General features: G+C 39.2%; 5 protein-coding genes across 6 annotated transcripts in view; all 5 read right to left on the bottom strand.

Annotated features, from left to right (window-relative positions):
* Positions 1 to 613, bottom strand: part of LOC116925261 (hemocytin) — a 29,449-nt gene extending 28,836 nt beyond the window's left edge. The window contains 2 exon segments of the mRNA XM_032931933.2: positions 40 to 251; positions 338 to 613. Of these exon segments, the coding sequence (XP_032787824.2) occupies positions 40 to 161 (122 nt within the window). The 5' untranslated portion in view covers positions 162 to 251; positions 338 to 613.
* A 1,354-nt stretch (positions 614 to 1,967) lies between these two features.
* On the bottom strand, positions 1,968 to 7,790 carry LOC116925268. Its single transcript, XM_045174859.1, has 14 exons — positions 7,524 to 7,790; positions 6,890 to 7,401; positions 6,528 to 6,827; positions 6,342 to 6,437; positions 6,019 to 6,210; positions 5,157 to 5,964; positions 4,186 to 4,272; positions 3,799 to 4,067; positions 3,567 to 3,627; positions 3,371 to 3,498; positions 2,999 to 3,298; positions 2,812 to 2,907; positions 2,484 to 2,687; positions 1,968 to 2,421 (listed from the first exon to the last, which is right to left on the bottom strand). The coding sequence occupies exons 1-14, from the start codon at positions 7,634 to 7,636 to the stop codon at positions 2,108 to 2,110; spliced, it is 3,480 nt and encodes a 1,159-aa protein (XP_045030794.1). The 5' UTR covers positions 7,637 to 7,790; the 3' UTR covers positions 1,968 to 2,107.
* A 255-nt stretch (positions 7,791 to 8,045) lies between these two features.
* On the bottom strand, positions 8,046 to 10,159 carry LOC116925285 (pancreatic lipase-related protein 2). Its single transcript, XM_032931967.2, has 8 exons — positions 9,893 to 10,159; positions 9,747 to 9,831; positions 9,519 to 9,661; positions 9,351 to 9,462; positions 9,143 to 9,276; positions 8,857 to 9,060; positions 8,618 to 8,774; positions 8,046 to 8,553 (listed from the first exon to the last, which is right to left on the bottom strand). The coding sequence occupies exons 1-8, from the start codon at positions 9,969 to 9,971 to the stop codon at positions 8,496 to 8,498; spliced, it is 972 nt and encodes a 323-aa protein (XP_032787858.1). The 5' UTR covers positions 9,972 to 10,159; the 3' UTR covers positions 8,046 to 8,495.
* Positions 10,160 to 10,185: 26 nt separating this feature from the next.
* LOC116925353 (inactive pancreatic lipase-related protein 1-like) lies at positions 10,186 to 11,604 on the bottom strand. Its single transcript, XM_032932026.2, has 8 exons — positions 11,574 to 11,604; positions 11,420 to 11,474; positions 11,218 to 11,360; positions 10,960 to 11,147; positions 10,786 to 10,846; positions 10,545 to 10,727; positions 10,328 to 10,484; positions 10,186 to 10,285 (listed from the first exon to the last, which is right to left on the bottom strand). Exons 1-8 carry the CDS (start codon positions 11,602 to 11,604, stop codon positions 10,186 to 10,188), a joined length of 918 nt encoding a protein of 305 aa, XP_032787917.2.
* LOC116925286 (pancreatic triacylglycerol lipase-like) lies at positions 11,227 to 13,980 on the bottom strand. Of its 2 annotated transcripts, XR_004395402.2 has the most exons (10): positions 13,749 to 13,980; positions 13,587 to 13,656; positions 13,389 to 13,531; positions 13,118 to 13,305; positions 12,992 to 13,055; positions 12,712 to 12,900; positions 12,486 to 12,642; positions 11,574 to 11,695; positions 11,420 to 11,474; positions 11,227 to 11,360 (listed from the first exon to the last, which is right to left on the bottom strand). XR_004395402.2 is itself a non-coding variant. In XM_032931970.2 (8 exons), the coding sequence occupies exons 1-8, from the start codon at positions 13,831 to 13,833 to the stop codon at positions 12,330 to 12,332; spliced, it is 954 nt and encodes a 317-aa protein (XP_032787861.2). In that variant the 5' UTR covers positions 13,834 to 13,980; the 3' UTR covers positions 12,041 to 12,329. The 2 variants fall into 2 exon arrangements, 1 of the variants encoding a protein (XP_032787861.2); XM_032931970.2 differs by lacking the exons at positions 11,227 to 11,360; positions 11,420 to 11,474; positions 11,574 to 11,695 and adding an exon at positions 12,041 to 12,387.
* Between the last annotated feature and the right edge of the window lie 4 nt (positions 13,981 to 13,984).

Raw genomic sequence — 13,984 nt, 5'->3', positions numbered from 1 at the left:
AGAAAATATGTTAAAATTAAAGGAGTAATTGGTTTTTACCTTTGATCTTGTTGAAGTCCTAATAAGTCCATCTCCGCATCCATGTCATCGAATATACCTTGGGGTACAGCTAAGACTAAGCTTAAGCTGAGTAACGTCACGATACATTTAAATGGATCCATGACAGTAAAGCTTAATGCCTCAGTTTGGCATTCGGCACAGATCAATCAACCGTAGGTGTGGGTTCAAAGAAAACTTTGCCGGGGCTGTCTCTGTTAATAAAACTGGATTAATCGAAATGTAGATTGTAACTGAACATGAATCGAGTGTTACTGGATGTTTTATAAAGTTACATTCCTTGCTGTGTTGTGAGAAGAACGATGCTGCTAACGCACGTCCCATCATGACGTAGCTGACAAAGGATGAGATAAGAAGTTCCAGTGAATTGGACGTGAGGAAGTTTAGACATCACGCAAAGAGCTGGTCTCGTATACCAGAGAGAAACAAGAACAAAACATAGTCGTGCATTTCAAATGAAATACACAGATTTGCCTTCTAATCGCTTCGACGCAGCCGAGCCATAAACGCCCTCTTCCTTTATGTTTCGTCCACGGGCGTCGAAATGGTGACCTATTGGTAACATGTTTCATTTCATTTGCTAGTTTTGGTTTAAAATTTTTAATGAACTTTCAAGTGAGGTACGTCGTTCCGTTGACGGTATGGCACATCTTTCGCATAGACCAAGTAGAAAACAACTCCATTTTTGGGCAAGATCCTCACCAGAGATACTGAAATAAAATAAAAAAATTTATTTAAATATTTTGGGATGAAATTTCTAGAAACCAACACGTTGAAAACTGATAAACCCATGATTTTGATATACCCATTGATAACATCATAGACTAGAACACTAATTTTTCAATATCCTTTTCAGATAGTTTCCACATTCTTTAAAAATAATGGACAACACTTGTCGAACAGAGTTTCAATTGAAAATTATGAAATCTACATCCAGTTCCAAATAGCTTTCACAGAAACTACTTGTAATTCTAGTGAAAATTTGATTTCAAAACAATATTATCAGTCAATACATTCAGCAACTTGCTGTACCCTTTCCCTGTTTATCACAAAGCACATTTACTCGACTGGATGTCCGTTACAGTTCGGGCCCACTTCTGAGTAACATCTCGTTCTGGGAAAACTTAATCTCACAATGTCATTTAGTTGTTCAGTGATATTAGGTTACGAGGTTTTTTTTCAAAAGTGACATTGAACCGTGTACATTTTTTACATTCCAATAAACAATACCCACAATAAAAAATTGCATTACCTGCTTTTTGTTGTAGGGGTCATGTAAATTCGAGAACATCAGGATATGGAACTTTCAACAACGAAGGAACAAAGAAGAATGAAAGATTATAAATTTAAATAACTCTGAGATCGATTACTAAAGGCAGTTTTCTTACCACTACCCTCGCTCGCTAAGGTAGGGTAATCAAAATGGCGCGTGGCAAAATCTATAGCGTACGGGTCAAAAACCTTTATGCTGAAGTTGCCAAGGTCACAAGTTGTTCAATCCCACATTTATCTTGTTTATCTGTACAATTATGAAACCTCTAACTTTTCATTTGTCTTAATTGATGATCGGTAATGACACGGGCAATTTAAAGTTTGTTTGTGTATTACCATGTCTGTTTCATATTCCAAAAACTCTGAAGTGCATTTTCCAGCTCTAGGAAAGCCCGAGTATCACTCATTAACTGCAAAAAAAAGATGGCGGATTTCTCGAAAACTCGAGACTCCTACTCTTAAAGTTATCTCTCGTAACATTTATGGAATGAATCATGAAATCAGTGGTAAATCAAAATTCAGATAATGCTTTGTATTGATCAAAAAGAAAATTTTTTTAAAATCTTCCTATATTCCTAAAACCCACGTCATCGTTTTGCAAGTGATTTCCATCAAACACGAAGGTAAGCTTTGACAAATTGATTCAGCCATCATTTATTTTAACACCAGGCAATAATTATCCTCACAGTTATAATGCATATATGAAAGAAAAAAGAAATTTTATACAAATTGGATGAAAGGATACAATTTTCAATAAGAAAATAAAATAAACAGCAACTCAATTCTGGCATGGCTGATTAGATTTGCTGGACGCGTATTTTTTCTGGAACCAATTTGAGTCCTCTCCTGTCCGACATGGCATTGGCCGTGCTATCAAATTACGAGTTGCTTTGAAATTGTCCTGTTCATTATTTAATGCTCGGCTTTTTGGGAAAAAGCCTAAAAATCCTTGGAAGCCATTTGACACCACCGAAAAATCTGTTTCTTGGTTGGATGTCTCTTTACCAGTCCATTCCAAATCAGACGTTTGCATAATCACTAGTTGCGAATGACTAGTAGAATTAGATTTGAAGTACTGAGTCCGCTTATTATCTTGAATTGAATTCCCAATTAATTAAATAACACTGACCAAGTTTCATGTTTTTCATATTTACCAAAGATACATTGAGGTATATTTTCTGGAACAAATTTAGCTTCGGCATACTCGCAAGAATAGACTGAGGCAGGTGGGTATTCGAAAACGCCATCCACACCGCAGTTGAGCGAACATAACACGCAGCAACTTAACGAAGAACTTCCGCACGAGCAATTGGAGAAGCCATTGAAGTTCATTCGCTCAGGGGCGCAGTTCTCAACGGCTGTAAACATTTTCAATCGGGCACAACAAGTTGCAGGAAAAATATGGCATAAAGAAAATGAAAGCCGAGACGGCGAGATAATGCGAGATTTTTTTTTTTTTAGGCTGAAATCGAAAGAACCTACGGTAATTGCATTGCGGTCCTCGAAAGCCTTGCGGACACTCACAGACGTTGTTGAGGAGACATCGACCACCATTTTCGCAAGGTGGATCGCACACGGCTGTGAGAAACAATCACGAAAAAATAACCGAAAATCAGACATTGAGTCGGAGGGGCTTGATGAATGATAATAAGACAAATTATGTAATTACGCTGGCAATCGGGAACTTTCTGAAACTTTCCCGTTAGTTGTTGACAAAGGGTCCAGTATCCAGAGACACAAACCATTTTGATTTCTTTACTACCGCTTGGAAATTCAAAGCCATTATTGCAGGTCAATAGGCAATCAGTCCCGTTGCAAATAATCTGTGAATTCATCGGAGTGGGTGGCTTATCGAGACAAGGTTTTGTCTTGGAGAACTGACACTGTGGACCTTCGTAATTGTCCGGACAGCTGCACTCATCCGGAGCTGTACAGAAGCCCAAGTTTTGGCATGGAGGCATACAAATAGCTGTTGAAAAAAAAAAAAGCACTAATGAGATTAAAATCAAGAGATTTACAGTTCAACGTGAATGCTACACACGTTCACAGTCAGGAATTTTTTCTGAGTTGCCAACTTTCCAAACACCAGGTTCTTCGCAGCGGATTTGTGTTTGCTTCGTTTTATCCGGAAAAATATAATTTTTTAAGCATTTGATGTCACAGGTGCCACTTTAATATGATTATTCAAAATGTTATGGCGGATGACACGCTACGAAGATTTGACATGAGCCACTCACCTGTTTGGGGCGCATCTTAAGTTTGCAGCATTAGCTGGCCTTGGAGGCTTCTCCATGCATCCTATAAGGTAAAAATAACGGCATTATTCATTTGAAAAACTCTCGCTAAATTCTCCTACTTTTCGTTACATAAAAAAACACTTTAGGTCAGGGAAAAAGAAAACGACTTCAGGCAGCCATGACTGACACCTGCGTATGTATTTTTAGCTACATGATAATCCTCAAGTCGAACCTCCTTTGAAGCTGACAGGTCTTGTTTTGTTACGTGAAGACATTTTTGGAGTTTTGACTCCGTTGGAAACGGATGATCGGTCATCGGACAAGCTTCCAAATGTGCTGTCTATATCTTTGGGTGATCCTTGGGTTGGGCTTAAATGTTGTCCGTCACCCTGGCTTAAACCTCGACTTGCACCTTTGTTCAAAGACATCACCTTGAAGAGACGTTCCGGACTTTGACGTGGCCCTACGTATTGCAACACATAGTTGTCCCCTTTTACGGCACTTAAAAAGAAAATACCGATCATTAAGACTTAGCTCTATTGTCTAATAGAGCAGAAAATTACAAAAAAAAAAATGTCTGTGTCCAAAAGGCAAACAATTATGTGTTAAGGGTTTTTACCTTTGGTCTTGTTGATAGTCTTCATAGTCCACTAATTCATCGTCGTCTTCAAGGATACCTTGAGGTGCAGCCACCACTAAACTAAGACTAAACAGTGTCACGAAACATTTGGTCGGATTCATGGAGACACTAAAAATAATTAACAATTGGCAATGTAAAATAAAACCACAAGAAAACAGACAGTTGTTCACAAATGAAATGCTGAAACCAACGAACGTTTTGGAACTGGACATCAGCTGATGATGGCTATGCGTCGTTTAATAACGTTTCATAACTTTGCTTAAAGCCTACCCATACGTATGCACGTCATTCCAAGGCGTAGTTGGAAGAGGATGAGATAACATATTCCCGAGAACCAAACGTTATAAACAGCGTTTTGCAATAAGAAAAATGTTCCAAGCCCTTCGTTCGAGATTCACTTGCTAATCGCTCTGACACAGCAGGGCTGTAAACGCCCTCTTCCACACACAATTTCGTTTGGTGTCTTTCAGAGCAGAATGAAATGAATGGCAATTTATGCCTAACATAGATAACAAGTTGTTGATAACATGAACGAGAAAGTTTAAAAGTTCAATTAGATCTAAACTTGTTTACAAACAAGAAGATGGCAATAATTCTGCATATATGCTTTTGTGTAAATTAGCTCAAGGTACACTGAACAGATATTCAATAAAACAGAACTGAAATTGCAAATAGCATAAAAGTAATTATCCTTTCTGATGGATTTGCTGGGTCGGAGCAGCTACGCAATCAGTGGGAGGCACGCAAGTATATTTATCAAACCATAGACAACTTTGATCCATAGTGTCATCGTCTTCAACGCATCCAGGTGTGCAACTCAAATCATTCGAAGTTTGGCACCGTCCTTGTTTTTTCACCTCAACAGCGTAAGATGAGCAAAGCTACAACCGAATAATAAACAGAGCATTAAAATAATTCAAATCCTTTCTAGCGAATGGTTCTGATGGAACCATATGGGAAGAATGTTTACCCGAGTACAAATGTAAGCGCAACGGCTCCATGAATATCCCTTAGGACACTCAAGGTTCTTTTTTGCAATGGCAGGTGTTGTCGGGGCAAGAACGACTTTCTCCGTAGCCGTGGGCTTACGTGTTGTTGCAACATTTGTGAATTTCTCGGCGGTTAGAGGCTCTGATATTTTCACGAGTGGTAAAGATGTGTCATCTTCGCAATGGCAACGAAAACGTACTTGATGCTCGATTTCACGAACGCTCGATGACGGGCAGACGGGATCCTGGGGAACCATTTGTTCGTACAATTCGAAATCTCCAGCATTTTCGGCCGGTGTGGATACACTAACCCAATCTCCCCATCCATCCACGCAAGAATCGGCTGTAGTTTCTTTATTCGTACTAGGAGCTGTAATGACTCCGCACGGCCGGATACGCATCACTGATTCTGGCCAGTCGCAAATCATTGTGTTTGGATTGAACATCGCCGGAGGTTGGCAAGTCTTTTCAAGATAAACGACACCTCTGATGCCGTTGACGCAATGATAAAACAAATAGCAATTCGTTGGGTGTGGGCTGTGTGGTCGAGCTGGATCACAACGATCTGGAACACGGCCTGGATTTTGGGATTTTTCTTCTGAGTGAATTGAAGTTGATACAATTTTTGGGGAGGCTGTGGTTGGATGATACCATTCAGTTTCATGATTTGCTGAGTGTTGAAAATTCCCTTTCAATCCAGCGCTCTGTTCAATCAACACTTGCGATTGGTTTGTAGGTTTTGATTTTAAATTCTGGGACTGCTGTCTCGCTGAAACAGTACGAAAGTTAAGAGCGAATGTTAATGTACGGTTCAATTATTTACCAAAAATGCATTGCGGTATTGGTTCGGGAGTAAATTTAGCCTTGGCATATTCGCAAGAGTAAACAGCAGCAGGTGGGTACTCGAACACTCCATTAACACCACATTTGAGTGAACAGCGTAGAAAACTACTTCCGATTGTGCAATTATAGCCTCCATTGAAGTTCATTAGCTCAGGGGCGCAATTCTTCACGGCTGTTAAAAATTTCAAAAATAGAAACAACGCGATAAATTGAGTGGACACCAAATGCAAAACAACAAAAAATGAAAGTAGTGAACGTGAAAGACAGCACGATTTTAGTAGGTTGAAATCGAAAAGGACCTACGATAATTGCATTGCGGTCCTCGAAACTCTTGCGGACAGTCACACAAATTATTGGGCAGACATCGTCCTCCGTTGAAGCAGGGTTGGTCGCATACGGCTGCGGGCAATAACAATCAACAATCGAAGAAAGCACAATACTGAGTTGTAAAACGATGAATGGTAAAACAAAGATCAATCATATGATTACGTTGGCAGTCGGGGACTTTCTGAATTGTTCCCGTTGGTTGATGATGTTGGACCCAATTCCCAGAGTCGCAAACCATTTTGAATTCTTTGCTACCGTCGGGGAAGGCGAAACCTTTGAAGCAAGTCGATACGTATTCTTTGTCATTGTACAGAACTCGTGAATTTGATGGAGTGGGCGGTTTTTGGAGACATCGTTGAGTCTTGACAAACTGACATTGCGGCCCTTCAAAGGTTTCCGGACAGATGCACTCTCCTGGAGCCTTACAGAACCCAAGATTTTGACAGGGAGGCACGCACGTAGCTAATAAAGATAAAGAATAAATCATAGTACATGAAATCAGGAAGTGAAGAAATGTTACGTACCAGTTTTAGTGATGAGCGATGCAGATTTGATTGGATTCGGCTGGGTTTTCAATCCGGCAGAGCTTGAATTGATGGGTGAAACAATTGGGGATTGGGTACCAGAAATTGAAACTCCACATTCCGGCCGGATTTTTCGTACCGATTCAGGCCAGTCACAAATCATATTGTCAGGATTAAACATGGTGGGTGGATTGCATGTTTTCTCCACTTTTTCGACGTAATTGAGCCGTTGGACACAATGGTAAAACATGTAGCAATTAGTCGGATGTGGACTATGTGGCCGAGTTGGATCGCATTGGCCTGGAACAGGAATAGAAGCGGTGGGTTCTTTGTCAATACGAATCGAAGTCGATACTATCTTTGGGGCTAAAGTAATCGAAGATTCCTGGTTCGATCTGATTGGAATCGCTTTGGATGGCGATTTCAATCCAGCAGCAACAGGAGAAGGCTGGCCGGCATACAGGCTCCGTTCTACTACCTGAGGAGCTTCACTCTTTCTGCCTTTGAGTCCACTACACGCATTTCAAAACGGAAAGCTTTGTGATTAATACATTGCATACAAAATTCTCATACGATTAAGGATTATACTTTATTTAGATAATAAAATATGATGATGGTGTTCAAGAATGTTTACCTTGCATCTGTTTGAAATTCCAGTGCTGCCTTCTGTTCGTCAACTATACCTTTAGGAATAGCCAGCGCTAAACTTAAGCTCAGCAACGTTACGATGCATTTACATGGCTGCATGATGGTCAAGCTTATCTCAGAATGGCATTCAGCAGGTCAAATCACCCTTTCCGTTTAGTAAGTTTGTTAGTTGAATAAGACTGAAATGCAACAGCAACTTGTAACTGAACATGTAAGGAACACAATGGGTGGTTATTTAAAAGTTCTTAACTTGTCGTACCATAGAATGTGCTAGTAGTGCTTGCTAACACAGTTGATCATGACGTAGCCGGAGGAGGATGAGATAAGAAAAATCCCGAAAATTCAGTAGCAATTCACGTCGGGTCGAGACTGGTAAAGTTAAAGAGAGACGCCATAGAAAAAGACAGGCCGACGAACTCTGTTTTAAAATCAAATGATTCGCCCTCTAATCACTTGAAAACAGAGTAATAAACGCCCTCTTCCATGTGTAACTGGCACAGATATATTGTTTTACTTTGCTTGATTGAATTTATTATGGGCAAAGAGTCAGACAGTTTAACATACGAACAGGCTCGGAAACTACATCGTTTCACTTTTTAACGCAATTAGGTTTTACGTTTCCTGCGCCAGCAAAAAGTTCTCTTGGCTTTTTCTTGTCAAAGACAAACACAAAACATTTAAAATTCTAAAGAAATAGGATGAAAAAGAAGACTACTTCTATCGCTACGATCTCGCGACGCTAACTTTGTTTGATCTCTACCTGATGTCAATGACTATATACTTAGGAACTAATCATGCAAAGAAATTACAAATATAATCACGTGTAAGCTTAACAGGAAGATAAAATTATGGCATATTTGTAATAGAATTACGAAAGAAATGTTATTTGTCTCGTTGCACAGTCTTATTTCGTAAGTGGAATACGGCTGATTCAGCAGATATAAATTGCCATCCAACTTTATCCCATAGCCCATGGTGCTTGTTCGTTAGTTGACAAATAAAAAGTTCCACGTGCACTAGTTACACAGAAAATCACGATTCAGTGCATGTTAACTAGGTAAGGAAATCTTTCGAACTTACCTAAAAGAAACTTTGTCTCCCATGAGGTCCTTGTCGTTTGCAGCACACGATCCGTTCTGATATGCCTCGAACGAGTCACAACGTACTGACACGAAGCCAACATCAGTGTTAATGGATTCAGCAAATAAATCAACGGCGCGACAGTGATGACAGCAAGCTATAGACGCACACGATTAATAATGCTCTGCTTTTAATTTGATCAACATGCTGATCTAGGGATTCAATTAAAAAGTTCTTACTATTATCTGGTTTCTCACAACCAGGTTGCTTGTGGCCTCCATTAACATAGAAATCAACATGACCCAGAGCTTCATAAAATGCGATTTCTCCTTCCAAAATTTCTCCTCCGTTCGTGTGTATGACGTCTACAAATACAGCATCAGTGATATCCAATCGCGTTGTGGTGTCGTTATACGTCCACCCGCCTTTAGCTGGATCTAAACCTAAAAGAACATCATTTGTTTTAATAAATTTAATTTAAAAGGTGAAATTGTAAGACAATCACAAGATTATAAAACTGATTACCAGTGATTCTGAGTACTTTTCCAAACAAAACCGCAGCTCCGGCTCCTCCTGCAAGATGAGCACCTGCGCTATGGCCTATCAAGTGGAAATTGTTCATTGGTGTCCCGATTTCAAACAAAAAATCTATGAATGCTCTGTTTAGTAGTACAATTCAAAAAACGTATGAATAACATTCTGCAAATACAAATTAATAACAATAAGGTAATACCCAGTGTGGTAAGCAGCTTCCTGGGTGGTGCTGACGACAGACAGAGCATTTCCGGCTTGGAGGTCCGACCAATAGACGATAATAAAATTGCAGTCGTATCGAAGTAAATACTCTGCCATAATTTAATTAGCTTTCAGAGTAATTCGTAATAATAACGTAAAATAATACCGTCTCTTGTTGGATAGGCAATAGAGCCGTTATTGTCCCAGCCTGGAGCATAAATTTTTGTTGGGAGATTGGGATTGTAATTTGATGAATGAATCGAATTCCAATCGTAAGGTTTCAACACTTGAAATTCTGTTGGGTTTTTCCTATTTCAGAGAACAATCAAACAGAAAGATTACATCACGAAGTGGAACATTGCTGGACTGATAGGATGTAAATGAACTTACTTACCTAGTAAAGAGTCGGTAAACCACCAAGTCAGTGTAATTTTTAATACCGTAATAATCGTCATCATAAAAATACATCTCATATTCATCTATTTGAAAAGTTATTCGTGAAATCTTTCACACATCAAATAAATTTTAAAGTAAATTTACCTTTGACGGTTTCAGTTGCATTAGAAACCGGAATCACCATGATTAAGGCAAGAATAATCAATGAATAAATGCGACTCATTTTTCGTTGAATGTGTTACTTGAACTGAACGTTTGTAAGTTGTCTCGCACTTCTTATAGTCTTTAAGGGGATGGTAGGTTAGTGTTATCGGTTAGCGTCAAGTCGGCAAAACATAAGGTCCCCCGCTTTAGAGCTTTATTGGAGAATACAAACGCTTCATATACACCATTTCGTCCAAAATAATAAAATCGTCATAACTTATCTCGAGTTCCGTTTATCCTTGTGCATACGGCGATTGGCTGTTTGTGGCTAAGTAATAAAGACCCTGCGCACTAAACAACGGCAAAGTCGAACAAACACAATAATCGAATCTTCTAGTAAATTCAATCTGTTAACTTGAAAATCATAGAACTTACTTGACTGAAACACGCTCCCCCATTTGTGCCTGAGCGTTCTGGTTACAGTAACCACTTTGGTAATTTTCCCAGGAATCGCACGAAAATGCATTGAAGCCCAACGGAGTGTTGATGGATTCGGCATACAAATCCACAACACGGCAATGATTGCAACATTCTGTAACAAAATAGCAAGACACATTATTAAACGTAAACAAAAGCATTGAGTAATACGTACCAGAATCAGGAACTGGGCAACCGGGCTGAAGAACTCCGCCGTTGGGATAAAAATCAGCGTGTCCTGTTGCATTAATAAAGGCAACACTGCTAGTGTGAATCACATCTACAAAGAACGCATCGGTTGCATCAAGACGAGTGTCCAAGGATTCCAAAGGAAAGTCATTTGCCGCCGGATCCAGACCTAAATAAGCGAAAACTGAATAAACATGACAATGGAGTAATTAACCCGTTCAATATACCGGTAATCCTGGGGAGTTTTCCAGAAACTAAAAGCCCTCCAGCATTGCCTACGACGTGGGCCTATAAAAATCGTTGTTTCCAATAAAAATCAGACCAAACCTAAAGTTCTTATTTGTTTTTTAAAAATTATTTGATGTTATGCTATGATTGCGCAATAAAAAGAAGTCCCTGACCCCCATGCTGAATCCAATAAGATGAAACGAGGTCAATGGTGCTCCTTGGCTAACGAGAAAATCCACGAAGGCTCCAGTAGCAGCCCCAGCAACAGGAACATTATTGATGGCGACAAAAGTATAATCTCCGGAAGCTAGCACAGACCAGTCCACCGAAATAAAATTACAGTCCTCTCGCAACAGGTATTCTTGAAATGCAACAATAATGAAAATTCAAAAGTAATATTTACTTCATCGTAATTATAAGTTAGAGCTTACCATTTTTGGAAGAATAGCCTTGATCTGGAAATCCAACCCATCCGTGTGCAAAAATTTTAGTTGGAAGACTGCTATTGTAATTCGACTGTTCCAGGAGGGCATTGTCATCCACTTGAAGAATTTGTGCTACGTCCGGATTGTTCCTATTTTGTTGCTGCAAGTTACGCTTATTCAAAAATCGTATATAGAAAACGTTTTGTACCGTGTAAACAATTCGAAAAGGACGGTTTCGGGACCAGCTTTTAAATCTATCGAACCTAATTGTAAAACAGAAAAATGGTACGATCAGTATGCGTCGGTGAAATTTTGCTTATTATTGCTTAGTAACAAGCACGTCACAGAAAGAGTATGGTTACCTTTAAGTGTGTGAAGGTGAAAGGCTATCATACACAGAGGTACAAGTGTTGTGTAATACAAACATTTCATCCTGTTTCTTAGAAGTCTGGGATTCCAAACAAGTGTTGCAACTCAACAGAAACTACGTCGAAAAATTTTTGAAAGAATTCAAATGAATCCAGCAAAAATATTTATGTCTGGCGACGGAGAGATTGCGTTGAGCTCATATCATTTAATCTCGTAGGCAACTATAGTACTTTTATCAACAACATGTTGATCTCAACGAAACGCTTTTTCAGTTGGTTAAAAACAAAGGTGTTGCCAACTCATCTGTTACATAGGCAGACAACTAAAAATAACGTAGGGTGGGCGTTTTTATCATTAAGATAAAAGTCTACACCATTGTCCCACGAAGCAATGACTCATTACATCATTGTTATGTTGTTAATAAGATATTTACAAACAGGCAGTTAAAAAATTTAGCACATATGTTGCTTCATTTCTTATATTATTAGAAAACGAAGGCATAACTTACCGACTCCGCGTAAAAACCAAAAGCTAACGTGAAAATAAATGCCAAATGGTTTACAGCCAAACAAAAATACATTACCACTAAACAACTCTTAGACACAATCGTATCTAGAATTCTACGGACGGTTGCAGGGAAGCTGTCATTATCAGTTTTTGCACATCCATAGGGCTCACCATTTATTGAGGATGATTATAGTATTTTGTCAATTACATATCGTCAATCTCTATCGTTGCTCAAGTTCAGATCAATTTCGTGCAAACGGCCGTTTACGATTAGTTGTTAGGTAGAAATTTCCACGAGTGCTAAGCATCAATAAAATCAATCGCAGAGAAGTCCGTATTTTAAAGAAATTTCTACTGCGGTGTTCAAATAAATATTGAGAGGCGTTTGTGTGGCTTACCTTGATGAAGTTGGCTCTCCCATGAACGACTGTGTGCTATTGTTACAAAGGCCAACCTGGAAATTCTCCCAAGAATCACAGCGGAACGCCTTGAAACCTAATGGGCTGTTGATGGATTCTGCAAACAGGTCAACGACACGGCAATGACTGCAACATTCTACACGACGATAGAATGGATATCAGTTTATTGTAACTTTCCACCATTAGCTACTCAAAATTATTATACCAGTGTCGGGAATGCGTGATGAGCATCCGGGTTGAAGGATGCCACCATTGGCATAAAAATCCGCATGTCCTGCAGCTTTTCTATAGGCAATATCGCTAGTGTGAATGACATCTACGAAAGATGCATCACTTGTGTCAAGACGGTTGTTGGTTAGTTCTAGAGGAAAACAGTACTCTGCCGGATCCAAACCTAAGTGGCAGCACGCAGGTAGGTAAACAGGGATGCAGTCAATTCCTTTGCGCAGAAGAACTATTTTTCATTTCTATTTCATTCAACTTACCAGTGATTCTCGGTAGGAGTCCCGTGGATGTCATATGGGCTCCAGCATGACCAACAATATGGGCCTGTAGAAATAATGGTCTGATTGTAGAATTAATAATTTAATCTTGTTCAAGACATTGCTGACCCCCATGCTAAATCCAATAAGATGAAAAGCATCCAGTGGTGTTCCTTGGCTAAAAAGAAAATCTACAAAGGCACCAGTTGTAGACCCAGCTATAGGGATATTGTTTACTGCAACTAATACATAATTACTGGAACCAAGGGTGGTCCAGTCTACTGAAATAAAGTTGCAGTCCTCTCGCAACAAGTATGCTGAAAAGTTGAACAGAGAAAAAGAATTGTAACAAATTAGCAAACAATCAACATTAATAGTAAAGATAATTTTTCAGGCTGACCATCTTTAGCAGAATAGCCCTGACTAGGAACAGCACCATAACCATGAACAAACATTTTGGTTGGCAGGCTATTGTTATAGTTTGACTGTTCCAGCAGAAGAATGTTTCCTACTTGAAGAAATTGTGCTGTATCAGGATTTTTCCTACATTAAGTATTGCTGTGTTAAATGAAAATACCATCTTATTGTGGCTTCTTACCGAGTGAAAAGCTGAAATAAGACACTGTCAGGGTTAGGAACTTCAAGTCTTTCCCGCAGCTGTACTGAACCTAAACATAAAATTACATTGTTTTGCAATTCAGGTACATTTTTATTCCAAAACAAAGGTATTGTGACTATTTCTTCCATTACCCAGAAATACCTTTGATTGCTCGAAGATTAAGGGCTGCAATCCACAAGAACACAATGGTTACTAAGAAAAGTATTTTGTATGGGGAAAAGTTCATAATAAAGATTATTTAATCCAGATCTTAAGACAAAACTCAGGTAACCGGAACTGAAGTTTTCCTTTTGGCGGTACTAACTACTAACATATTTTGCCACGAGGCCACGACGCAAATATCTCGCGGGCAGCTTCAAAATTTCGTAAACAGTTAA

Source organism: Daphnia magna, linkage group LG6 (genome assembly GCF_020631705.1).
Source record: "Daphnia magna isolate NIES linkage group LG6, ASM2063170v1.1, whole genome shotgun sequence".
Taxonomy (NCBI): Eukaryota; Metazoa; Arthropoda; class Branchiopoda; order Diplostraca; family Daphniidae; genus Daphnia; species Daphnia magna.
The sequence above is the reverse complement of the archived record's forward strand: the minus strand, read 5'-3'. Positions and strand labels throughout refer to the sequence as shown.

Bases quoted from the DNA above. Each gene is read 5' to 3' on its own strand.
- LOC116925268 (XM_045174859.1), bottom strand. From the start codon at position 7,636: ATGCAGCCATGTAAATGCATCGTAACGTTGCTGAGCTTAAGTTTAGCG. The intron at 4,068-4,185 runs GTAAAAACCCTT...TTTCTTTTTAAG, and splicing joins GACTATCAACAAGACCAAAG to TGCCGTAAAAGGGGACAACT. The intron at 3,299-3,370 runs GTGTGTAGCATT...TTTTTTCAACAG, and splicing joins AAAAATTCCTGACTGTGAAC to CTATTTGTATGCCTCCATGC.
- LOC116925285 (XM_032931967.2), bottom strand. From the start codon at position 9,971: ATGAGTCGCATTTATTCATTGATTATTCTTGCCTTAATCATGGTGATT. The intron at 9,277-9,350 runs GTATTACCTTAT...ACTACTAAACAG, and splicing joins GAAGCTGCTTACCACACTGG to AGCATTCATAGATTTTTTGT. The intron at 8,554-8,617 runs GTAAGTTCGAAA...CTGTGTAACTAG, and splicing joins GGAGACAAAGTTTCTTTTAG to TGCACGTGGAACTTTTTATT.
- LOC116925353 (XM_032932026.2), bottom strand. From the start codon at position 11,604: ATGATAGCCTTTCACCTTCACACACTTAAAG. The intron at 10,728-10,785 runs GTATATTGAACG...TCGCTTATTTAG, and splicing joins AAAACTCCCCAGGATTACCG to GTCTGGATCCGGCGGCAAAT. The intron at 10,485-10,544 runs GTACGTATTACT...ATTTTGTTACAG, and splicing joins TTGCCCAGTTCCTGATTCTG to AATGTTGCAATCATTGCCGT.
- LOC116925286 (XM_032931970.2), bottom strand. From the start codon at position 13,833: ATGAACTTTTCCCCATACAAAATACTTTTCTTAGTAACCATTGTGTTC. The intron at 13,056-13,117 runs GTCAGCAATGTC...TTATTTCTACAG, and splicing joins TTATTGGATTTAGCATGGGG to GCCCATATTGTTGGTCATGC. The intron at 12,388-12,485 runs GTAAGCCACACA...ATTGATGCTTAG, and splicing joins GGAGAGCCAACTTCATCAAG to CACTCGTGGAAATTTCTACC.